The 23,927-nt window shown below is 34.0% G+C and overlaps 2 protein-coding genes across 5 annotated transcripts; one reads left to right on the top strand and one right to left on the bottom strand.

The window, feature by feature from the left end:
* Positions 1-5,484: 5,484 nt before the first annotated feature.
* Positions 5,485-7,341, top strand: LOC103493884 (uncharacterized). The gene is made up of 2 exons (XM_051087932.1): positions 5,485-5,681; positions 5,831-7,341. The coding sequence occupies exons 1-2, from the start codon at positions 5,507-5,509 to the stop codon at positions 7,219-7,221; spliced, it is 1,566 nt and encodes a 521-aa protein (XP_050943889.1). The 5' UTR covers positions 5,485-5,506; the 3' UTR covers positions 7,222-7,341.
* A 7,063-nt stretch (positions 7,342-14,404) lies between these two features.
* On the bottom strand, positions 14,405-22,549 carry LOC103493478 (uncharacterized). 4 transcript variants are annotated; one of them, XM_008454220.3, is made up of 12 exons: positions 22,146-22,549; positions 21,658-21,722; positions 21,066-21,164; positions 20,780-20,912; positions 20,312-20,371; positions 19,729-19,788; positions 18,083-18,205; positions 17,308-17,379; positions 16,691-16,828; positions 16,330-16,485; positions 15,888-15,992; positions 14,405-14,786 (listed from the first exon to the last, which is right to left on the bottom strand). In XM_008454220.3, exons 1-12 carry the CDS (start codon positions 22,365-22,367, stop codon positions 14,754-14,756), a joined length of 1,266 nt encoding a protein of 421 aa, XP_008452442.2. In that variant the 5' UTR covers positions 22,368-22,549; the 3' UTR covers positions 14,405-14,753. The 4 variants fall into 4 exon arrangements, with proteins under 4 accessions (XP_008452442.2, XP_050943886.1, XP_008452443.2 ...); XM_051087929.1 differs by lacking the exon at positions 14,405-14,786 and having other exon boundaries at positions 15,443-15,992; positions 22,146-22,518; XM_008454221.3 differs by lacking the exon at positions 14,405-14,786 and having other exon boundaries at positions 15,443-15,992; positions 21,066-21,180; positions 21,624-21,722; positions 22,146-22,230.
* Positions 22,550-23,927: the final 1,378 nt, after the last annotated feature.

The raw sequence follows: 23,927 nt of genomic DNA, 5'->3' as shown, positions 1-23,927 counted from the left end.
AGAAAGATTGGAAGGAGATGAATGAAAAATGAAAGTTTTATACAAAATTCATATTAAAATGATTTTACCTATTAATGAAATTAGAGCAAATATCATGGAGAAGATTATGCTCAAATATCATGGAGGAGATTATGCTCAAATATCATGGAGGAGATTATGCTGTATTTAACACTATTATTCTTCCCTTATTTAACCTTAATTTTGTGTATAAATATACATGTATGCTGTAATATTTGATATGAGAAATACAGAAAAATCAATAAAGTTACATGGTATCAGAGCCCTAATCTGTTTGTCGCCGGAAAACTCTGTTTTGTCCTCCATTCAGCCGTCGACCCTTGCTCATCCTCCATTCAGTTCTCAGCCTCAGCCTCTGTTCCAGATCTTAGATCTCTGCCTCAGCCTCTGATTCGTTCGCCTCAACCATTACTCGCCCGCCTCAGCCATTGTTCGGCGAGGACTAGTTTTGTAGACGAAACTGATACAGATCTACAGATCTCTACGTCTACCTCTGTTCGTCTGCTACTCAAAGACATAAATACCCAGATCTCCATCTCTGTTCGTCCGCCATCGTCGACCGTTCCAGATCTCCTCCGATTCGTCAGCCCCTGTTCGTCCGCGAAGACCTTGCGATCTCTACCTCAATCTCTGTCTGTCCGTCCGCGAAGACCTATGAATTCACGTTGACACGAGCAGACACCCTCACGTTCAAGGTGTTACTCACGAACCCACTTTCTCTCCGTCACTTCTGGCGAGCCGTGGCGGTGAAACCCACGAGTCATTTCTTCGATTGGCTTCAAATTGTTGTACCCATATCGTTTAAGGTCCAGATCTGCCAAGTTCCACGTTTTTAGACACCCACTAGCCCACTAGCCCACTAGCCCACTAGCCCACTTCTGCCTTCCTAGCCCACTATATAAACCATATAAAATAAAACCCCCACTAGCCCACTAGCCCACTTGAGATCTCCACTAGCCCACTTGAAATCTGTGTTCCTGTATTCCTGTATACCACTTGAAATCAGCCGTGAGATTAATTCCGCCCCCTCTGTCCGACGAGATGGAGAAAAATGACGTAGCTCGCCCCATTAGCACCATCCTTGATGGCACAAACTATATTACCTGGGCCCACCAAATGAGGAGTTTTCTAATAGGTCGAAAATTATGGCGTATCGTCACGGGAGATATTACCAAACCTGTCAAACCTATTGTCCATGAAACCAGTGCAGAGGATATTCAGTACATTGAAAGACTTGAGGATTGGGACAGCAAAAATCACCAAATTATCACTTGGTTAGGTAATACTTCTATTCCAGCCATCCACACTCAGTTTGATGCCTTTGATAGTGCAAAAGAACTCTGGGATTTTCTATACACACGTTTTCAGTCTATAGGACTGGCTCATTATTATCAGCTGCACTCTACACTTGTTAGTCTCAATCAGGAAATGGGACAATCTGTGAATGAATATCTCGCCACCCTTCAGCCTATTTGGACTCAGTTGGATCAAGCAAAAATTAGCCCTGATCATATTCGTCTCATCAAAGTATTAATGGGTCTCCGACCAGAATATGAATCCGTTCGTGCTGCTCTGTTACATCGTAATCCTCTGCCATCTCTTGATGCTGCTGTTCAAGAAATCTTATTTGAGGAGAAAAGACTTGGCATTGTCTCCTCCCTGCACTCTGATGTCGCCCTTGCAACTACTCATCTCCGACAAGCTAATGAGACCATCTTCTGTAAGAATTGCAAACTTCATGGTCATAAGTTTGCTAACTGTCCTACTATTGAGTGCAGGTATTGTCACAAACGAGGTCATATTTTGGATAATTGTCCAACACGCCCACCCCGCCCTCCTGGTCATTCACACAAACCCAAATTTTCCCATAAAGCCGGTTCTTCATCTGTTGTTGCTGCTGCTACATCTGACATCACTGAACCTTCGAGTCTTCAGTTGACTGATCTTCATGATTTACTGAAACAGGTGATCTCTTCCCAATCTACTGCTCTTGCTGTCACCCCAGGTACCTCTTGGCTCCTTGACTCTGCCTGTTGTAATCACATGACTTCTGACATTTCCTTATTATCATCTCATATTCCTGTTCAATCACTTCCCCCGATCCACTCTGCTGATGGTAATTCCATGTCTATTTCCCACATTGGCACCGTTAATACACCCACCATCAAACTTTCCAACACCTATCATGTCCCAAATCTCACATTCAACCTAGCTTCTGTTGGTCAATTATGTGATCTCGGACTTACTATTATTTTTTCCTCTCATGGTTGTCAGGTTCAGGATTCTCAGACGGGACAAGTGATTGGTACGGGACGGAAGGTGGGTCGATTATTTGAGCTCACATCCCTACAACATTCTCCTGTGTTTCCAGTCATCTCTGCTCCCGTCACTGATAACACTCTATTTCAGTGGCATCTTCGTTTAGGTCATGCATCCTCTAATAAACTTCGTAGTTTAACTTCTACTGGTCTTTTAAACAATGTTTCTCAGTTTAATACTTTTGATTGTTTACATTGCAAAATGGCGAAACAACCTGCTTTGTCCTTTCCTAAATCTGCTTCTTTATGTGATAAACCTTTTGGCCTAATTCACTCTGATATTTGGGGACCTGCTCCATGTCCTACTGTTAATGGTTATCGATATTTTGTGTTATTTATTGATGATTATTCTCGATTCACTTGGATTTACTTTCTCAGAAATCGTTCCTCCTTATATCAAATATATGTTGATTTTGCAAATATGATTCAAACACAATTTTCTAGCAAAATCAAAATTCTTCGCACAGATAATGCAATGGAATATAAGGACTCTCGTTTTCTTTCCTTCCTTGCACAACAAGGCACTTTGATTCAACGCTCATGTCCTCACACTTCCCAGCAAAATGGACGAGCGGAACGCAAACACCGCCACATTTTAGACTCTGTTCGTGCCCAACTCCTTTCTGGATCCTGTCCTGAAAAATTTTGGGGAGAGGCTGCCCTCACCTCTGTTTATGTCATCAATCGCCTTCCATCTCAGGTCATACACAATATTTCCCCATTTGAACGACTATACGGTACTCCTCCAACTTACTCTCATCTCAAAGTCTTTGGGTGTGCATGCTTTGTGTTATTACATTCCCATGAACATACCAAACTGGAACCTCGTGCTCGTCTCTGTTGTTTCTTGGGTTATGGCACCGAACATAAAGGTTTTCGTTGTTGGGATCCTATCTCTCAACGATTACGTATTTCTCGCCATGTCACCTTTTGGGAACATCGTATGTTTTCTAGTCTTTCTTCATTTCATGCCTCTCTATCTAGTCCGCACTCATTCTTTACTGATCCTTCTACCCCTCTATTTCCCACTCCTGATTCACCATCCAACACTACATCTTGTCCCCCACTCACATCTGAGCTCACTGAATCGCACACTACCTCCGCACTCCCGGAACTCCCATCTGTCCCCTGTGAGGAACCTGAACATGCACCTGTCCGACGATCCACCCGGGTAAGAGAAACTCCTTCTCATCTCAAAGAGTACCATTGTTTTTCTACTATCATGTCTTTAGTTGAACCCTCCTCGTATAAGGAAGCCAGTACTAACCCTTTGTGGCAGCAAGCAATGGATAATGAACTTCAAGCCTTAGCCAAAACTCACACCTGGGATTATGTTGACCTACCTCCTGGTAAGAAACCTATTGGCTGTAAGTGGATTTTTAAAATAAAAACGCACTCTGATGGCTCTATTGAACGATACAAAGCACGTCTTGTTGCTAAAGGATATTCTCAGGAATATGGGATTGATTATGAAGAAACGTTTGCTCCAGTAGCTCGAATGACATCTGTCCGTAGTCTTCTAGCCATTGCAGCTGCAAAACAATGGCCCCTTCTTCAAATGGATGTTAAAAATGCGTTTCTAAATGGAACCCTATCTGAAGAAGTCTATATGAAACCACCACCTGGCACTACTCCACCACCACAGAAAGTATGCCTTCTTCGCCGTGCTCTCTACGGCCTCAAACAGGCTCCTCGAGCTTGGTTTGCAACCTTTAGTTCAACCATTACACAACTCGGGTTCACCTCCAGTTCTCATGATTCCGCCTTATTTACTCGTCAGACGCCTAATGGTATTGTTCTCCTTCTCTTATATGTGGATGACATGATTATTACAGGTGATGACCCTCAAGCCATATCTGATTTGCAATGTTACCTGGGTAAGCATTTTGAGATGAAGGACTTAGGAAATCTCAACTATTTTCTTGGTCTTGAGATCTCCTCATCATCTAGTGGCTACTATTTATCTCAAGCAAAATATGCGTCTGACCTCCTCAATCGATCTGGTATTACTGATTCTGCCACTTTCTCAACACCTCTGGATCCGAATGTGCGTCTCACTCCTTTTGATGGTGTTCTCCTTGAAGATCCCACGTTGTATAGGCAACTAGTTGGCAGCCTAATTTACCTAACTGTGACTCGTCCAGATATTGCGTATGCAGTTCATATTGTTAGTCAGTTCATGGCTGCCCCTCGTACAATTCACTTCACTGCCGTCCTTCGCATTCTTCGCTACATCAAAGGTACTTTGGGTCATGGTCTACAGTTCTCCTCCCAATCCTCCCTGGTTCTCTCTGGTTTCTCTGATGCTGATTGGGCGGGTGATCCTACTGATAGACGGTCTACCACTGGCTATTGCTTCTATCTAGGTGACGCTCTTATCTCCTGGCGAAGTAAGAAACAATCTGTTGTTTCCCGTTCCAGCACAGAGTCTGAATATCGTGCACTGGCTGATGCTACTTCAGAATTAATTTGGCTGCGTTGGCTTCTTACTGATATGGGGGCCCCACAGACATCACCCACTATTCTTCATTGTGATAATCACAGTGCTATTCAGATTGCACACAATGATGTATTCCATGAACGAACAAAGCATATTGAGAATGACTGTCACTTTGTTCGCCACCACCTACAGAGCAACACACTTCATCTCCAACCCATCTCTACCACCGATCAACCTGCGGATATATTCACCAAAGCTCTCCATTCTCCTCGTTTCACTCAGTTAATTCACAAACTCAAGGTGGTCTCGACACTCCCATCTTGAGTTTGAGGGAGGGTATTAATGAAATTAGAGCAAATATCATGGAGAAGATTATGCTCAAATATCATGGAGGAGATTATGCTCAAATATCATGGAGGAGATTATGCTGTATTTAACACTATTATTCTTCCCTTATTTAACCTTAATTTTGTGTATAAATATACATGTATGCTGTAATATTTGATATGAGAAATACAGAAAAATCAATAAAGTTACATTACCAATTATAGATTTGTTGATATTTATGGACATTTGATATCAATTTTCATCATCACCATTTTCAGCTACAACGATTCTCCACACTCCAACGGTCACCATTTTCCCTCTTCTATTTATTTCAATTCTCATGCCACCATTTCTCTACCATCAACCTTCTCCATATCTCTCTCTAAATCCAATTCTCTCTTCAATGGCCTTCTCCAAAACTCTCTCACTTTCTCTCTGCATTTTCTTCCCATGTTTTCTCTCCCTCTCTCAAGCTTATACTTTCTACGTCGGTGGAAAAGACGGTTGGGTTCTCAATCCCTCTGAGAGCTACGACATTTGGGCTAATCGAAACAAGTTTAGAGTAAATGACGTTCTGGGTAAGTTCTATTTCTTCTTATCAATTGCATCGAAACAAGTTTTTCGCTCTATTTTTTAGCTGAGTTTAGTGGTGACTTCTATATTTCTTCTCATCGATAAAGTTTTAATTTCTTCTTTTCGTTTCTTTTTTTTTTTTCTTTTTTTTCAGTGTTCAAATATCCAAGAGGGTCGGATTCTGTGGCGGTGGTTGGTAAAGAGGATTATGATAAATGTGATTTGAATAATCCGATAATGAAATTGGAAGATGGGAATTCGGAGTTCAAATTTGATCGTTCTGGAGCTTTTTATTTTGCTAGCGGGAAACGGGGGAAGTGTGAAAATGGCCAGAAAATGGTGGTGGTTGTTATGTCTCAGCGTTCTTTTTCTCTATCCTCCAAACTGGCCTCCACGCCGCCAGAGATTTCACCTACTTTGCCACTGTCCTCGTCAGGCACACTCGGTTCGCCTATGCCCTCGTCAGACACACTCGGTTCGCCTATGCCCTCGTCAGCCACACTCGGTTCGCCTATGCCCTCGTCAGACACACTCGGTTCGCCTATGCCCTCGTCAGACACACTCGGTTCGCCTATGCCCTCGTCAGACACACTCGGTTCCCCTATGCCCTCGTCAGACACACTCGGTTCCCCTATGCCCTCGTCAGACACACTCGGTTCGCCATTGCCATCGTCAGAGACGCTCGATCAGGATCCGAACTCGTTCGATCAGACGCTCGATCAAGATCCGACCCCGTCCGATCAGACACTCGATCAAGATCCGACCCCGTCCGATCAGATGCTTGATCAGGCTCCGACCCCATCCGATCAGACGCTCGATCAGGATCCCACCCCGTCCGATCAAACGCTCAATCAGGACCCGACCCCGTCCGATTCGACAGGGGATACGTCGCAATCGTTCCAGGCATCCGGTTCAGAGCAGCCGATGTCGGAGACAATGAATTCGGAGGCACAGTCGTCGGACACATCTGGTTCTTATTATGGAGGAAGCTCTTCGTCAGACTCATACGGTTCGTCGTCTCCTTACGATTCGGGTGGGACAGAACCCTCAACCGGTACTTTGACACCAATCGCTCCATCGGTATCACCCTCTTCCGCCACCACTCCTGGAACATCCCCCGCGAGTTCACCATCTTCAGAATCTGGATCTCCGGCAAAATCACCAGAGGGAGAAGCACCAGCACCGGCGGGAGAAGCACCAGCACCGGCGGGAGAAGCACCAGCACCGGCGGGAGAGGCACCAGCACCGGCGGGAGAGGCACCAGCACCGGAGGGAGAAGCACCAGCACCGGAGGGAGAAGCACCAGCGGAGGGAGAAGCACCAGCGGAGGGAGAAGCACCAGCGGAGGGAGAAGCACCGGCGGAGGGAGAAACACCGGCGGAGGGAGAAACACCGGCGGAGGGAGATACACCGGCGGAGGGAGATACACCAGCTGATGATTCGTTTGCCAAAGCTTTATCTCCGTCAATAAATTTGTTGGGTTCCATTACAGTTGTGTTAAGCATGGTCATCAATGGCAGAATGATTACGACGAACTTCACTTAAACCAGAAGAAGAAGAAGGAAAATTATTATTGTTGTTGCCGCCTCCGACGACTGCTGCTATATACTACTACTACTTAGGGTTTGTGAAAAGATTTCTCCAATAATATGCCTTTTTCTTTTTTCAATTTGTATTTGTATATTTCATCGCCGTTCATAATATATAATTTATGCTATTAATGTTTGTAATATAAATGTTAAGTAGATTAATATATATATATATTATTATATATTTTTCAATCTCTTCAAACATAAATTAGGAATTTGTTAGATAATTCAAATAACATTTGTTGTTAATTTTTAGGGAATGATACTTAATGCTTTATTTGTTTATAGATTTCCAAATTAATTAGTTTTATTTGTTTAAATTAGGAATAAAGAATGCGCTACTTAGTATTAATTTTTCTTATAATACCAACTACTATAAAATAACAGCCATTATAAATATTTAAAAAATATATCAATATTTTATATTTTATCAATAATAAACACGTACAATTATGAAACTTAGATACTTCATGTGAGCAGTATCATATATGTGTTAGATATCGAAACTTTTTTATACATATTTAATACGCAATTTGGTATATTTGTTTTTATACTACCATATTGTTGATGTATCTAACACATATCAACTTAAATAACACATCAAAAATATTTTTCCACCTAACACTAAACAATTTAGATATTTAAAATGCTCATTTCCTCGTCCAAAATTAAAAGAATAAAAGATCAAATCTTATAATCATCTTATGATCGTCGTCATCACATTATATATTTGAGTTCCCACAAAGTCTTATGGAATATAATTCTCTTAAACATCTTCAACACGATTTAACAAAGAAGTTCTTCGTTTATCCTCTTAATTTTCCTCTTCTCTAATCAATTTATGTCTTTTTTTTCTATGGTATATATACTTTCATAAGTTTGATATTGTTTTTATCTATCGTACTTCAGTGTTTGTGTTATATTTCGTTTCAATATTTGTAATGTATTTCAAACATTGTTATTAATTTGATATTTTATGATTTTATGTGGACTTAGTGATTAACATTTAATATTGTCTTTATGTAAAAGTAACCATTCTAGATTTTTATAAGAAAAAAATGTATTCCATATCGTATCAGTATCATTGTTTTTTAGAAATTGACATATTGTCGTATCCCTATTGTATTTGTATTCATGTATGTGTTTCATAGCTAACAAATATTGATAGATTTAATCTATTAGTGGCTATCATTAATAAAATCTGAAATTTTGTTATATTTTTTTATTTACAATTAATTTCTTAAAACATTGTATTTGTATTTTGAAGTGAAATTGAATCAAATAAGAACCCTAATAAAAAAGTCCTTCTCCTAGATTATATTTAAGCCAAATATTGGTCTAATAAGATACCTAATCTATATTAATTATTAGGCTAATAAAAAGAATATAAACTATAATCCAAATAACTTTAAATATAGTTTGAAAATTTAACTTACTAATTAAAATATGATTATCAAAGTCAATTGAGCTTATGCTAGCTGTTCCAATTGCATAAAATTTGAACAAATCGTTTTGTTAAGTAATTGTTGGGTAATGAAACCAACCTCTTCAATGAAGATAACAATAAATAAATATACATATACCTACAATCCACAAATTTTACTGAAGCAACAGAAAAGAGAAAAAAGATCAATTTTAACATGGTCGAATGGATACGACACTAATCGTACAATATTCATAAATATTATATAGTTTGATTCTCATTCTTGTACTAAAAAAGAACAACAAAGTATAACATATTATAATATGTTTGTAAAAAAAAAGTGTAACCCTGACTCGAAGTTTTAGGGTTCAGAGTTTGAAATTTAGGGTTTGGAGTCTAGGGTTAGGGTTTAGGGTTTAATGGAGTAATAATGAATTACTTTACTTTACTTCTTTTTCTTTTAATTATTATTTTTCTCCAAAGAACCTCAATCAATCTATTTAAATTGAAGTAAAAAAATGAAAACAGAAGTTGTGGTTATTTTGAAAACTTTGCATCTCTTAACAAAAATCTTAAAAGCACACCATTATGATCGTTTGCACTATAGAATATCAATACAGCTATATTACTTGATGGTTTCAACAGCATATATCATTGTGTTATTATATTTGAAGTTTGGTTTAGTTTTAGTCCCTTTTTTTTTTCTTTTGTAAAATCTTAAATTAGGTCTCTGGTACCTTTTTATTTTGATGATTATATAAAACAATATTTTATTATTTATTAGCATTTTCGTTGAAATTATAAAAATACATACACATACTATTATTTCGAGTAAAAATGAATTTTAAGGATTAGATTTAAGATTTATCAAAATATATAAAAAATCTATCAAACATTTTTCATAGTCCATTCAAATTTTTTACTATATATTTTATAAATAGTTTTAATTTTACTCAAGAATTTAAGGACAATAGTTGAAAATGGAAAAAATACAGACCCAACAAAAAATACTACTCTTTAATTTTGTGTAATGCCTAGAAAAATCTAAATTTTATAAAAGATTGTTTTGAAGTGGGAAATGAAGCATAAAATATCGTGAAAACAAGAATAAATAAAAATAAAAATCAAATTATGTTAAGCATTTAAGTTTAGTGTAAAACACTTCAATATCGATATTTTTAAGAGAATTGTTAGATATAGAAAAAAAATTAAACCATTTATAAAATATAGTAAAAAAAGAATTTAAGTGTTACGAAAAGTTTGATAGATTTTGCTAGGGTGAAAAAAATGGTTCAATTAAGATTGGACTAATTTACAACAATAATATTCACCGAATGAACCCAAATTAAACCGGTATGGTTCAGTTGATAGTTAATTGGTTAGGTTAAACTTAAAATTAAGTAGTTCTTATTGTGGGTCTTCTAACTTCTGTCTTCCGTCCTTCATCCTTCCTTCTCTCCTTCTTTGTCTCTAATTGCTCCAGCCTCCACCTCCGTTTTGGGTTTAGGTTCTTCTCCATTTTTCCGTTCACCATTCTCCATCGTTCGTCTTTCTTTTGTGTTCGTCGTTCTTTACCACTGTCGCTTTAGAACCAGTGTCAGGTGAGGACTGAGGCAGTATGTTTTTGGTTGGTGTGAGAAAACACTCTTTTTAAGGATTGAATTAAAAAGAGTAAAGTTTTTTATTTACATGTTTTTAGTTTTAAATGGTTAGTTTGTCAAATATTGAATGGACAGTGATGAAGCACTTTGGATTTATGTAAATTGAGAATACTTCTTTTTGTGATTTACTGTACAAGTTTGTGCGTAGTCTATACTCAATATTTATTGAATTACAAACATGCATGTACGTATGTGTGTATGTGTGCATGCCCACGTTTTTTCGACATTATTCACTATTAAAAATACTATTTTGCCTTTTTCTATTTTGCTGGTTTATGTACTTTTAATTTGTTTTTTTTTTTTTTTTGTTTATTGTTTAATTTATTTACTCTTAATAAATCTTTAAATTACTGCGTTAATTTTTTCTTTTTTTGTTGAATTTTTTCATTTTATGAACACCCTCTCTGTAAATTGTAAAAATATGTTTGCATAGTATATATTTTCCTATATTATTACTGTATGAAAATTAAAATTCCATGTATACAGTTTTAAAAGTTAAATAGTTTTTATGGTTTGATAAAATCTTGTAGATTATTTTGATAAATTTTTTTAAATAATAAAACTATAAAAATGTTTACGAATATAGATATTTATTTGTATCTAACACTAAAGTGATAGATGTCTAGTTGAGTCTATCTCGATCTATTATATATAAAAAGAAAAAGTAAAATTTTGTTATGTTTGTAAATAAATTGAATCATTGTGTCATATTTGAAAACGTTTCTTTGTATAGTTGGATGAAATTTTGAAATTGTTTATAAGGCATTTATGAAGCCATATAAATTAAAATGTCCTTTTTTAAGTTAAGAGATATTTTATTTTTTTGTTGTCTTTTTAATTAAAATGCACAATGACCAGATATATATATATATATATATACACACACACCCCATTAAATAAAATTTGTCACTATGGTATTAATACAATTATAAAGATTTAAAGTTGGTATTTATTTTTATTCTTTTAGATATTACATTATAAAGTATAAGGAAAAAATGCATTATGTAACAGTACATTTTAATTTGATTCTTATCCTTATTAATAACATTACTTGTCTTTTTTCTTTTTACGAGTACAAATTCGGGTGGAGAATTTAAATTTAACATTTTTTTTTAGGCAGATATATGTGTTAGTTGAGATCAGCTCTTGTTGGTACGATGTTTTATCTTATTTGGAGGTAAGGAGATAGGATAATAATATTCCAAATATTGCAAGTGATTTGTAAGTATGAACTTTATGATGTGACCCAATGTAACTATATGTCAATTAATTGAGACAATATGCATACATAATGTATATATCCTAAATATATTACAAGTGTAAATGTATACTCCTTGAACTAAAAAGGAAAATGAGATGGTACATATATTACATTAAAGTCATTTTTATCAATTTGTAATGAAAATTAGTGTAATAGTAAAATAAAATTTGATTGATAAATCAATCGTAATGAACTGTAATTGCAAATGTAATTGAGTTGTGTTTGATAATGCGTTTACTTAAAATTGTGAATTTTGTCAAATTTATCGTTATTTGTTATGATTTGGGTTAACCAAAATCATAACGTCAACAGTAACAGTGTCAAAATAAAGATTTTTAAATATAATAATAATGCTAGTCATAACTCAAACCCGATCCCAAATGGTAAAAATAAGACGTAAATAGATTCATCACCTTTTGCTCCTTAATCAGATTGCTTCATTTTTTTACAGATTTGAACGTGGGTCTCATGTGTTTGTATGGATACCAAACATAAGTAAACAACACCAATTGTAATCACATGAAACCCAACTTTTTAAATTATCATTAATTCATTCTCATTGCATTTGGTAAGTTTAGCAATGAAAAAAGAACGTGCAAAGATAATACAAATATCTTAAAAGTTATATATTCTAAATATTACAAATATTTGTTTGAGGTTTTATCTTTTTCTTTTTGCTAATAGTAATCCAGTTGTTAATTTAGATTAATGGGTGTTTAATTAATATTATTTTAAGTTAATTTTCTTATAAGGCTATAAATAACTTTAGAAAGCTTATTTTTGAACATTTTCTTCTTTTGAGAATGTTCCATACCTAAACCTCTTGTATCAAATACTTTTTTTTTGGAGTAACTAATATTTAGAAATAATATAATCTTGGTTTAAAGTAAGATTTTTGGTGGGTTATCCATTAAATTGGTCGGTTAAAATATGATTTTGACCCTTTCGTTTGGACCTTAATCAACTTTCGATTTTATATTATCAAAATCTAACCACTTTGGCTTTTATACTTTTAATTTGCGAACATTTATCTTGTAACTTCTAAAAATTTATTATTTTTTTACGTTAGAATTATTTTTTAACAACTTTAACTTTGGAAAAATAAATTTAAGATTTTTATAATGTATAAAAAATTAAATAAATATATATTTCTAATCTATAATCCAAAATTGAATAAATTTCAAAATATATAGACTAAAATGTTATAAAGGTAGTTTCACGTCAAAAACCAAGGTTTGTTCAATAATATTTTTGTTTTTAATTTTCTATTTTGAAATCTTATGCTCATTAAACTTTTCTAATATCTCTTTAAAAGAAATACTTTTTAGTCAAATTCTCAAGAAGCAAGAACAACTTTTTAAAAACTACATTTTCTTTTCTTTAACTCTTTAAACTTTGACATGTTTTTTCTTAAAGAAATTTTTATAATAAATTCTTTTAGTAGAATGTGTTTAAAATAAACTCAAAATATGTTTCAAACACTATTTTTAGTAAGTGTTAAAATGTACTGAGTGTTTCACATACGATCATTATCAAAGGCGATTCTACAATTGAAATGTCCAATTATCTATATAATTGAAAACGGTAACATTGCTATATATATATATATATATATATAATAGACATAGATAATAATCAACAGCGATCTATCGTTAATAGTGTGTGATATTTTACTATATTACATATAAAATTCCACGTAGAATCGCAAAATTATATTTGATCAAAATAATTTTGAGCTGGTTGAAAGCTTTAATTCACATTGGTTGAGTCTTTGAGATATTGAATTGTTATCTTAAGTTGGTGATCATAAACTATGTTTAACAACTCATTTATATCATATCTCCCAAAGAAGAAAAAGAACATTAACAAAGAAACAAACAACCTCATCTGTGATGCAATCCATCTACTAAAGAATAGTTTTGCATACAAATCACATCGATCTTTTACCGTTTTCGCAAACAATACTAATCGTTTTCATATCATTTCAATTTCATCAAATGTCTCAAAATGGAACGTTGATTTTACTTCTCAACCGTATCAAGGCAATAAATTCCAAAACAACAATTTTTTAACATTGCTCTTTGATTCAAGAATGATTTCAAAAGTTACAATATGCAAACCGAATATTAGATGCAAAATCCATAAGAAACTTTGAATCTACAATAGGTGTGAGATCATGACGTAAAACAATGTGATCATATCTCTATTCCAAATGAGATATCATCATAAGAACCCAATTTCTTTTGTCAACATTCTCATATTTCTAAAAAAAAATGAAGTTTTAGAACGTTTATGAGAAATCAGAGTTACACAAAATAAAAGTATTTTTGAACAAAAGATGACAACCAAGGGTTAATTTATACCTTAAAAATATCATCTGCTATTTGTGAGGTAGAGAAAAGAACCCCTTGACTAGGAAAAAAGATTACTACTTTAGAAATAGCCAAATTTTAAATTTAGATCATGAAGATTAAATCTCTATGCTCTAAAAATTGTCATTTTCGTGGAAGATAAAAAAGGTTGATTATTTTCAAATATAACAAAATAAACCAAAATATTTACAAAACATAGCGAAATTTCACCGACTATCTAGCATGGATCGCGATAATCTACTATTTGTATCATGACAGAAAGAGATAATGGTCTATCTCAATCTATTACAAATAAATTATGATATTTTACTATATTTGTAAATATTTTTAAAAATTCAGTGATACCCTATATAGAAAGGGATTAGGATTAATCAATTTTGACAATGTAATATGATTTAGCCACATAGCATATAGAAAGGGCATTTAGAAAAAGTTTGATCTTAAAAGAAGATAAAGTACACATAGAACAGCAAGAATTTGACAAATACAGTCCAGTACTTAAAGTGGTCAAAAAGAAGAGGTTCTAATGGGCAATCTTAAGCACCAGTTTCTTCTCTCCTAACTTTCTGGCATCCTCATATCTTATTATCCGGGTGGGGGCTGCGGCAGGGACACTGACACAGAATAGCAAGTGCCAAGTGCAGTTTCCAGCAGCTTTAAATAACAAAGTATAACTCGAAGAAAAGAGACAAGGTACCTTATGAAAGAATGTCACCAAGAATCTTGTGTTTCAGAACTAGCTTAGAATGCCCACGATGCTCTTTGACGGTGTCAAAAGAACCAAAACCATCGCCGTCGGTTTCTCTGAAACAATTTTCAACATGTCAAATGAAATCCTCCTGCTGTGAGGAGATAAATCTGTTATTTTATAGTGTCTGTCTGCACAGTGCATCATAGAGAGCAACAGCAACAGCTCCATACATTTACAAGTAAAAAGAATGGTGTAATTGCAAACCAACTCAAGTTAAGGCAATCAATTCACATATTTTGAGAGATTGCTGGGATTTAATTATTGGAACTATGAGTTCTAAAAAGGAACTATACTTTTTATTAACATGGAAGGTGCAAGCTGAGAGAGATTCGAGAGCTCCCCTACCACTCCCAACTCCCTATTCAGTACAAGACCAAAAACGATTCAGCACACACTCGCACTATAACAACAAGCTCCACTATAAATCTGTACCGTGGAAGCACATTTACAACTTGTAGGCCACGCTAAGCCGATTCCTCCTTCACTCTCTTTCTAATACACTTTAAAATGGGAGGTGCAGATGGAAGGAACCAAAATGAAATAGCCCAATAAGCTCCCATTTGATAACTATTTGGTTTTTTAAAATTACGTTTGTTTTCTTACAACTTCTTTACCAAGGTTTTTATCATTTCCAACTAAACACTTGAATTCTTAGCTGAATTTAGAAAACAAAACATGAAAAATGTAGATGGAAGTAGCGCCAGTTAAGTTTCAAAAATCAAAAACCAAAAACCAAATAGTTACCATATCAAGCAAAGCAGAGCCTAAACGGTTGCTACAAAGTTGGGAGGTTCATGTAAGTCACAGGTGTTACTAAAGCTTAATAAAGAACAAGAGAAACGGTATTTGAACAGCTCATCTCAGCAAAAGTAAGTGCCTATTTGGAATAACTCTCCAATGAAACTGGCCTAGGTCTTATCATTGTAGTGGGAACCAATGATTAATTGCCACGTTGAATGAAAAATGTGGTGGGAACTAACTAGCATTGAAAGAATATACAAATTCTAATAAGGGAAACTTATGTTATCCAGTACTTCAAGTGGATAGAATATTTGAAGTACTAAAGGGAGCGGTAGAGGGCCTTTGTGTCATTTGCTAATCCAATAAAATCAAATAGAGGCAAAATGTAACGGTTGAAAAAGAAAGGGTAGGACCTTCTGAACCGGGTCCTGTGACTTCAACACAATTGGCGCTGTAAGGACATGGCTGTTGGCACTCGTAACATAAGGCCGCAGCTTTTCCTCCAACAACTCGTTCAACTGACAATAAAATTATAACAATAGTAAATCCAAAGTATATTGACGGTTTAAAGCAAGAAGTACAGGAGGTTATCAGTCTAACAATGCAAAGAAGGGGTAATAATTAGAGACAAATAAGTTACGTTATAAACATGTGCATATGAATTAGTTATCACTTACAAGGAAGTTTATCCATTATGTTTTTCTTATGTTCCTTCCCAAATACTCATATAGGTATATAAATGAAGCATTACTTGATGACTAGGTTCAGAAGAAGAGTCAACCCAAGAAATTGGTGCTTAGAGTACCAGTTACTCATTTCATAAAGGGAAAACACGGAGATTTAGAAGTGAATAACCTTTTCCTGCCGCCATTTCGTTTCCCACTGTGCATCCAAGATTTTATCAGCAATTTCTCTTTGGGCATTAAGAAGTACAGTCATTTCATAAAATTTTCCAGGGTCTTTAAGATCATCCTGACTCCAAGAAGATGAATTGAGTGGAAGGTCCAAGTCCTGCCATTGAACCAGAGACAGGATATTAGCAAAATCCATAGCCAATAGAGGGAGCATTTTCTTATCCTCAAAATTTATAATGCCTAGGTAGGCTCTGTGTTCTATTCTTCAAATACATTACTTATTCATCCAACCAATTAAATTGCAATTGCTAATGACTCAATGATCTTAAAGTGTGCTAAAAATGGAGGAAGTTCAGACATACACCCCAATTTTGCGGCCGTGGTGGAGGATCAAGCTTCATCACTTCTGTCTCAAGTGTTTTCTTGGCCTTAAAGTAAGGAATGTTTTTCACGACCACAGGATCATCCCTGGCTCGAACAGGGTCTATGGAAATTAAGGCCTATGAATTGCATATATCAACAAATAAATTATTGTTATTATTATGTTAATAAAAACAATAAATCAAATATGAGTCATCTTTTCTCCGAGGCAAAGTACAATCATAAGTTCATAACATACAAGACAGGAAAAGCAGGAGACAGTATTTGTTTTTGTCAGCCACTTACACGCACTCAACTAACTCTAGATCCCTGCTTACCCTACAATATGTAATAATAATAATGAAGACAAAATATAGGTCGCATACATTAGTCCCTTTTGCGAAGGAAGAGAAGATTTAAGATTATTTTAGCAAAAAATATTTATGCTCAAGATTTGAGATTTCTAAGAACAACAATAATTTGATGCTCATAAGACAGGATAATAAAGGTCAAAAGGGTAACAGCTGATCCCCTGAAATTTAGAAGCAAAAATATGTGGTCCAACTTCCAGCACATATAATTGAAGAAATCACATTGCTAAAAGTAAACTTTTTCATACTTCTTGTAAGTACTCCCATCCAGGTTTCCGCTTAGCAACAGCATCTCTGAGTTGATCATATCGCATGGATTCCTAAATGCAACCCACAAACATTAACAACTATCCAGGTGATATTAGTAATTTTAAAATATGCCACCAAATTGAAAAAGTCAACCTTGAATAAAACATGTTCAACAAAATAATGACAAAAGTAAAAATAAATAAATAACGTGTCGAGCATGAAAATGTTACATATAACTGAAGTGTAAATCTTCTACCACATTCCAAGTAAACCTTACATGAGTTACAAAAATTCTGATTGTGAATGTGTTAAAAATTGACGAAAAACTAAATTGAGTTAACAAGTTCAGAGGATAAAATGTCAAATTTATTTTTTCTTCAGGACTGATATGGTCTTGCTCTTGCTCAAGAGTAAGAAGATGTCTTTTCTCTCGTGAACTATAACAAGGTAGCAGAACTAAGCCCATGTGACTCATAAGAATTTAATAAAAGTAGTTACCGTTTAACCAATATAATCAAGTCAAATAAAACAATTTGCTAAAACAAATAGAGATAAGAGACACATAAACACTTCAAAGAAGTAAAACACTGAAAATTAAATATTGGTAGGAAGTTTCCGTTGAGCATTTCAAATAATTAATAATGCAAAAATGCTTCTGTTACTACATAATGTCAATACACACAGGTTAATAATTTTTATGAAAAATAAAAGACAATACCAACCAAAAAAAATTATTCAAAGTAATTGACAGAACAGGAAGCATTTGGTTCCGACCTTGTACTGCCACCAAATCTTTTGCTTGATATCATCATCAAAGTTGAATCCACCAACAATTTGAGGGAAGGTAATTAACCAAAATGTGGCAATACTGGGGTCCTTCATACTCTGAACTAAATGCTGAGATACAAAAGGCTCAATCAAAACATAAAATATGATGAAGATTCACACATCTAGATCGTCTTTATATAATAAAGATATTTACACACCTCAAGAACAAATTGTTCCGAACAAAAGGTTGTGTTTTCTTTTTTTTTGTTTTTTGGTATGAAATTGAACTTTCATTGAAAAAGATGAAAGACTACAAAGGCCAATAAAAAACAGGAGTCCAATACTAACATCAGAAAAAACTCCAATCCTAAGGAACAATAAACAATAGAAATTGGATTTCATATAAATTAAAGCACCATATCAGTTCTGGAAAAGTTCATTGTTACAATCCCATTGTTCCTTATAAAAAATTAATAATAATAATAATAATAGTAATAGTAATAATGATAATAAATCACATTGGATAGAATTTTGCACTTGAGAATTACAAGTAAGTTATTAACATCCAATGTCATGAACCACTTCCTAAGTGTGCACTGGAAAGTTTATGAATTGACATATTTTTGATAAATTTGATTTTTGATTCTGCAATGATTGTCGAGGTTGGTGTTAGAGTGTTGATGTAATATTAAATTTGTCATACGCTCATAGCCCATCAGTTTTAGCTTTTGAGTTGATTAGTGATATCACGTGGTATCAAAGCAAAAGGACCCGTGTTCAATTTCCTGTAAATTTATTCTTCCCTAATTAATATTGAATTTAACTCGTTTGCCCTTTGGCAAATTTTCAACCCACAAATGAGAGGGAATGTTGGGGTGTTTTAAATTTGTCATACTCCATTAGCTTAAGCTTTTAGGTCGATTAGTGATTTAATTGTTGGTTATGATTTACTTAACGAAACTTTGAGCTCACAAATGAATTGAAGTTAAGTATGAATTTCATGGTAGTTTAACTACTCCTACTGAAAGTAAATGTTCTTGTGTAAATTATCTTAACAATTATGGGCCTAGATGTTGTTTCCCCCTTTTTCATTGAATATACAAGAGCATACAAAAGAACAAGCCTCCACAAAAAGAATCCAACCTTACCTAGTAATCTAGTACCTACAGAAAGGGACTCCAATCCAAAAAAAAATAAAGCAAGCTCATAATTACAAAAGAGCATAGTGGGGCAATTGTAAGTATGCCAATCTGGCCAAAAGTATTAGCAAATATAGCACAATGCAAAAGAAAGTGTAAATATAACAAAATTTAAAACCATCTCTCAAAGTCTATCAGCAACAGATCATATCAGAGATAGGAATTTATAAATGATAGGCCATATTTCTAATATGGTTTATCGGCAATTGAGTCTACGCTGATAGACTTTGCTATATTTGCAATTCTTAAAAAATGTTGTAAATTTAATTATTAAGCTTAAAAGTGTTTCCTATTGCAATTACTCTAATGTAATTTACATTCTAGTGATTCAATTATACAAATGTGGTGTGCTCATGAAAATCTAGTTTAACGTAGAAAATGATTGGCTCTCTATTTAGAAACTACTCTGGCATAGAAATCATAACCATAGAGAAGTGAAGAAGGCATAATAACCTCATATGGATATTCCATCTTTCTCAGAACATTATATGCTTTCCAAGGTGGTTCCATGATCTGCATAAAAGTAGTAACAGACTAAGGATTCCGTCTTATTTAAATAGACAAAAGGATAAACATATGCTTTTACACCATAGCAGTTCTTAGCATTAAAGAATAACCACCCTTAGGCTGACGAATTTGTATTTTGTTCTATAGGTTGTACAACTGCATCCTTCAGTTCTAAGTATTTAGTAAACTGAATCTTATTTTAACAAAAAAAAGTAAATACCCCTTTTTTCTTTTATTTTATTTTTCTTTTGGAGTATAAATATCAATAGCTTTTGAATCTAAAAGCCACGTCCCCTCAGAACTACCAGAAGATAGATTAGCTCAACAAATAGAATGTTTCCAATGCAATCCTACATTCATCGAACAAGCCCTTCTACGTCCTTTCAGCTCTGGCTACAAGGGACTAGGCAGTCTACAAGTTAAAGTTTCAAAAATTCATGCAGCCTCATTAAGACATTGAAAGTAGTTGAAGTTTCAAAATAATAAAGTATGATGTAAATTCATGGATTTAAAATTTCGTGAAACTTACATCGTCTGCTGAGATTCTCAATGGCAATTTATTCTTGCATTCAGGGCAGCGCATCACTCCCTGTAACATATACATAGAATGAATTCTGAGTTTGCAAGCGTAAGTCCAACAGTCACTTTCTTTTCTTTAATATCTTCAGTATCATCCAAGCCAAAAAAAAAAGTAATAATAGTAATAATAGCAAATGAGGTGTTGTTTGTGTAAGTACCAATAGGTTGTGATATGGTTGAGCCCCCACCCCCTTAGTTACATTGCAATAAATTATTTGAATAACTACCCACATATAAAGCAAAAAGGGTATGCATCTTATAGTCATTGACTCCTCTGCAAGCAGCAAGATTCCGAAGGATCCAAAAACCCATAACAAGATGCTAATTAGGTTATAGGACTACAACTGGATTTTTTAGTTTATATACTATTTTGAATGTCTAGCGTGTGGTTATTAGAATATGGAGATATTGTCCTCACTGTTCCATCACATGTTGGGCAATCTTTGGATGGCAGTGGTGTATGAAGATCCAAAGTGGAAGGAAGGTGAATCAACTCAGCCCGATTCTCTGCAATGGCATCTGCAATACTTTCTGGTGTTGGCTTCTCTCCACTGCAGGAAGATTCAAGTTATGAATTGAATTGAGGTATTGGAATAGAAAGATTAAGCTATGAATTTGAGGTACTTGAGTTGCCAAGGACTCCTTTTGTGAAAAATAATTTAAGTGGTTCCAATCGAGACGAAAGTGAATAGGAAGTGGGTTACCTTCTCAACGCATAGTTCTTCACTTGGTAGTTCACCATCCCTGACCCTCTGCACTTGGTACACCGCATGGCTTGCCATCCATTGCAGGTTTGACAGTTCCTGCAAAAAGACCAAACTATCTAAGAATGATCAGACATGGAACAAAAAAGTACAAGTACAAACAAACACAAAAGGTAGAAATATAACCCCAGTTGTACATCTACTTTGCAAACTAAGCATTGTTTAACCAACCAGCTTATAAAAACAAGCTACGAAGCAACCTTTCTAATTTTTTTTATTTATTATTTTATGAAAAACTAACAAATGGAAGTACAAGAGGAAACCCTACAAAGGTCTGAACTGAACAAAAGCAGAGAACAGAAAAACAAAATTCTAAGACTTCAAGCTTTTGGAATAATTGCAACTAAAAAAACGTTCGAATTATATAAGATTGAATAATTACCAAAAAGAAAATAGGATCTTGCGCACATCATATCACGTAGATACTCTACAGTTTAACTAAATAATCTTTTCATTTGATTTTTGAAGTGAAACAAAATAGTTATCCCTAAGATTCACCATGAAAGAGATTCAAGATGGTAACAGGAGGCACCTCTGACATACAACTTTCCTTCCTAGGTCTAGCGCAATATCATAAGTTCCAAATGAAGCAATAGCCTGCAATAACCAGAGTTAGAGACAACAACATTAAAAAAGTTGATAGTACCTCAAAATTTATAGACCCCGTTCGAACTTCCAAAAATTTTAAAAAACAAAAAGAATGACAGTAAAGAACAGCAGACCCTTCAACAAGATAAAAAAAAATTAGGCCATTCACAATTTATCTCAGGATTCATATGACACATTAATAGTACAACACAAATCCAGATGACCAATCTAAGCAACAACACAGTGCATGAAAGAAGTCGGTTATAAAATCAACTAAAAAGATACAACTAACTTACACCATCTTGTTATAAGATAAGCAAAACCTCCCACTCCCAGAATTCGCACTCTCTCAAACACACTAAAGTCTTGGAATTTCGTCTAGTTCTTAGCTAATTAGTGACATTGGAAGAAAACAAAGTTTGGAAAACTTACAAAGATTGAAGCATATGAGAGCTTGGAAATTAGCTCGGGGACACCAAAGCCACGAGGGGCTGAGCCGGCAATGTCGAAAATAAGCGTGAAAGGAGATAAAACGACGTTAAATGGAAACTCGAGGACATCAATGACTTTCTGCCCATATCGAGTAGTGAAAACCTTGTACTGAAAGTCAGCGAATTTCTTCAATTTCTTCAGCAGACGGGCTGTTTCAGACATGGAAGCAGAGAGAAAGGATAGAGGTGGGATTAATCAAATCAAAATAATGTGAAAAGAAAAGAAAAATGATGAGGATGGGGTTATCCTAAGAAATGGGTTTTATGAGATGGGTTTCTTCTCTTTCACCACCACCCACCACGGCTCCTCACTAACAAGTAATTCATTTCGTAAAAATGTCAACTTTTGTATTTCCTTTGTAGGTTTGTTTCAAAATGAATGTTTAAACTTTTATAAATAAACTAAAATATTTATAATTTCTATAGATAATAAAATTTGATAATCTTTTATCATTGAGTGTTATCATCGATAAAATCTGAATTTTTTATATATTTTGTAAATAGTTTGTTAAATCTGTTGTTTTTTACGATTTAAAATTATTTAGAATTTCAAATAAACTTGAGACCTAAAACAAAAATTTGGATTATTAGATTACTATTACATTATTTGAAATCCTTATTTATATTTGAAACTTCTATGAATTCTTACATTCAAGTCAATGAAAGTTGATTAATATTATTTTAACTTTAAATACGTTTAGGTATTTTTAAAATAGAAGAGGAGGTTAGAGGGTAATTTTTACAATGTAGCCTTTAAGGTTAAGTGTTTAATTAAAATGAAACTAATTTTTTATCAGTTCAAATAATACGAACTATCAAACCCAATTTGTAATAGTTAGATTGGGTTGAATTTTTGGATATATATTTTTGGGTTTGGTATGGAGTACATTTTCTAAAATTTGAATGGACCAAATCCAATATGAATTTCTAATATTATTAAATTATATATATCATAACTTATACATATTATAATTCAAACATATTATTATTAAGTTTGTAATAGGTATATTGGATTTTGATGGTATGAAATTTAAGTATTTTAAGTCAATAAAAAAATATATTTAAAAAATAAAAGAAAATAAATAAATAGTTCGACAACCGAATCCAATTCATACCAAATTTTACATTAAAAATCATATTTTGGTCATTTTAGTCGCAATTTGACCAACTCAATCGGATTGGTCTAGAAAATCTCTAAAACTCAACCCAATCATACTCGTGTATACACTTATTATAAAATTCGAAGAGATTCGATATTATTGTGAACTTTTTGTTGAAATTTATAAATCTTAGAAAAGTTATTCCATAATTTTATTTGAGTCTTGACCAAACTTAATTTGTGCAAAAGTTACTTTGAGATGATCAAAATTAGTGTGTTTTTTTGTTTGACGCAAGTAGGTGAATATGTAGAAATTGCAAAAAAAAAAGGTCAAAGCTTGCAATATCTTTTTAAATTTAAGGTTAAATTTAAATGAAAATAAAAAGTATTTGATAGAAAATTAATACAAAATCACAATTTAAGGACTAAATCATTGTTTTTTTCCCCTCCATCTTCCAAATCAACAAAAAAAAAAAAAAAAAAACATGAGATAAAATGATTTGAATTCCTACAATTCCTACATTGGTGACATGAGATTGACTTGATAAGTTATGCTTATATATTTTATCACCTTTCAATGATTAAGGATATATAAAATATGCCATAAGCTCCAGAAAAAGATCA

The sequence above is a fragment of the Cucumis melo genome, chromosome 7 (genome assembly GCF_025177605.1).
Source record: "Cucumis melo cultivar AY chromosome 7, USDA_Cmelo_AY_1.0, whole genome shotgun sequence".
NCBI classification, from domain to species: Eukaryota; Viridiplantae; Streptophyta; class Magnoliopsida; order Cucurbitales; family Cucurbitaceae; genus Cucumis; species Cucumis melo.
This window is presented reverse-complemented; position numbering and strand designations above follow the sequence as displayed.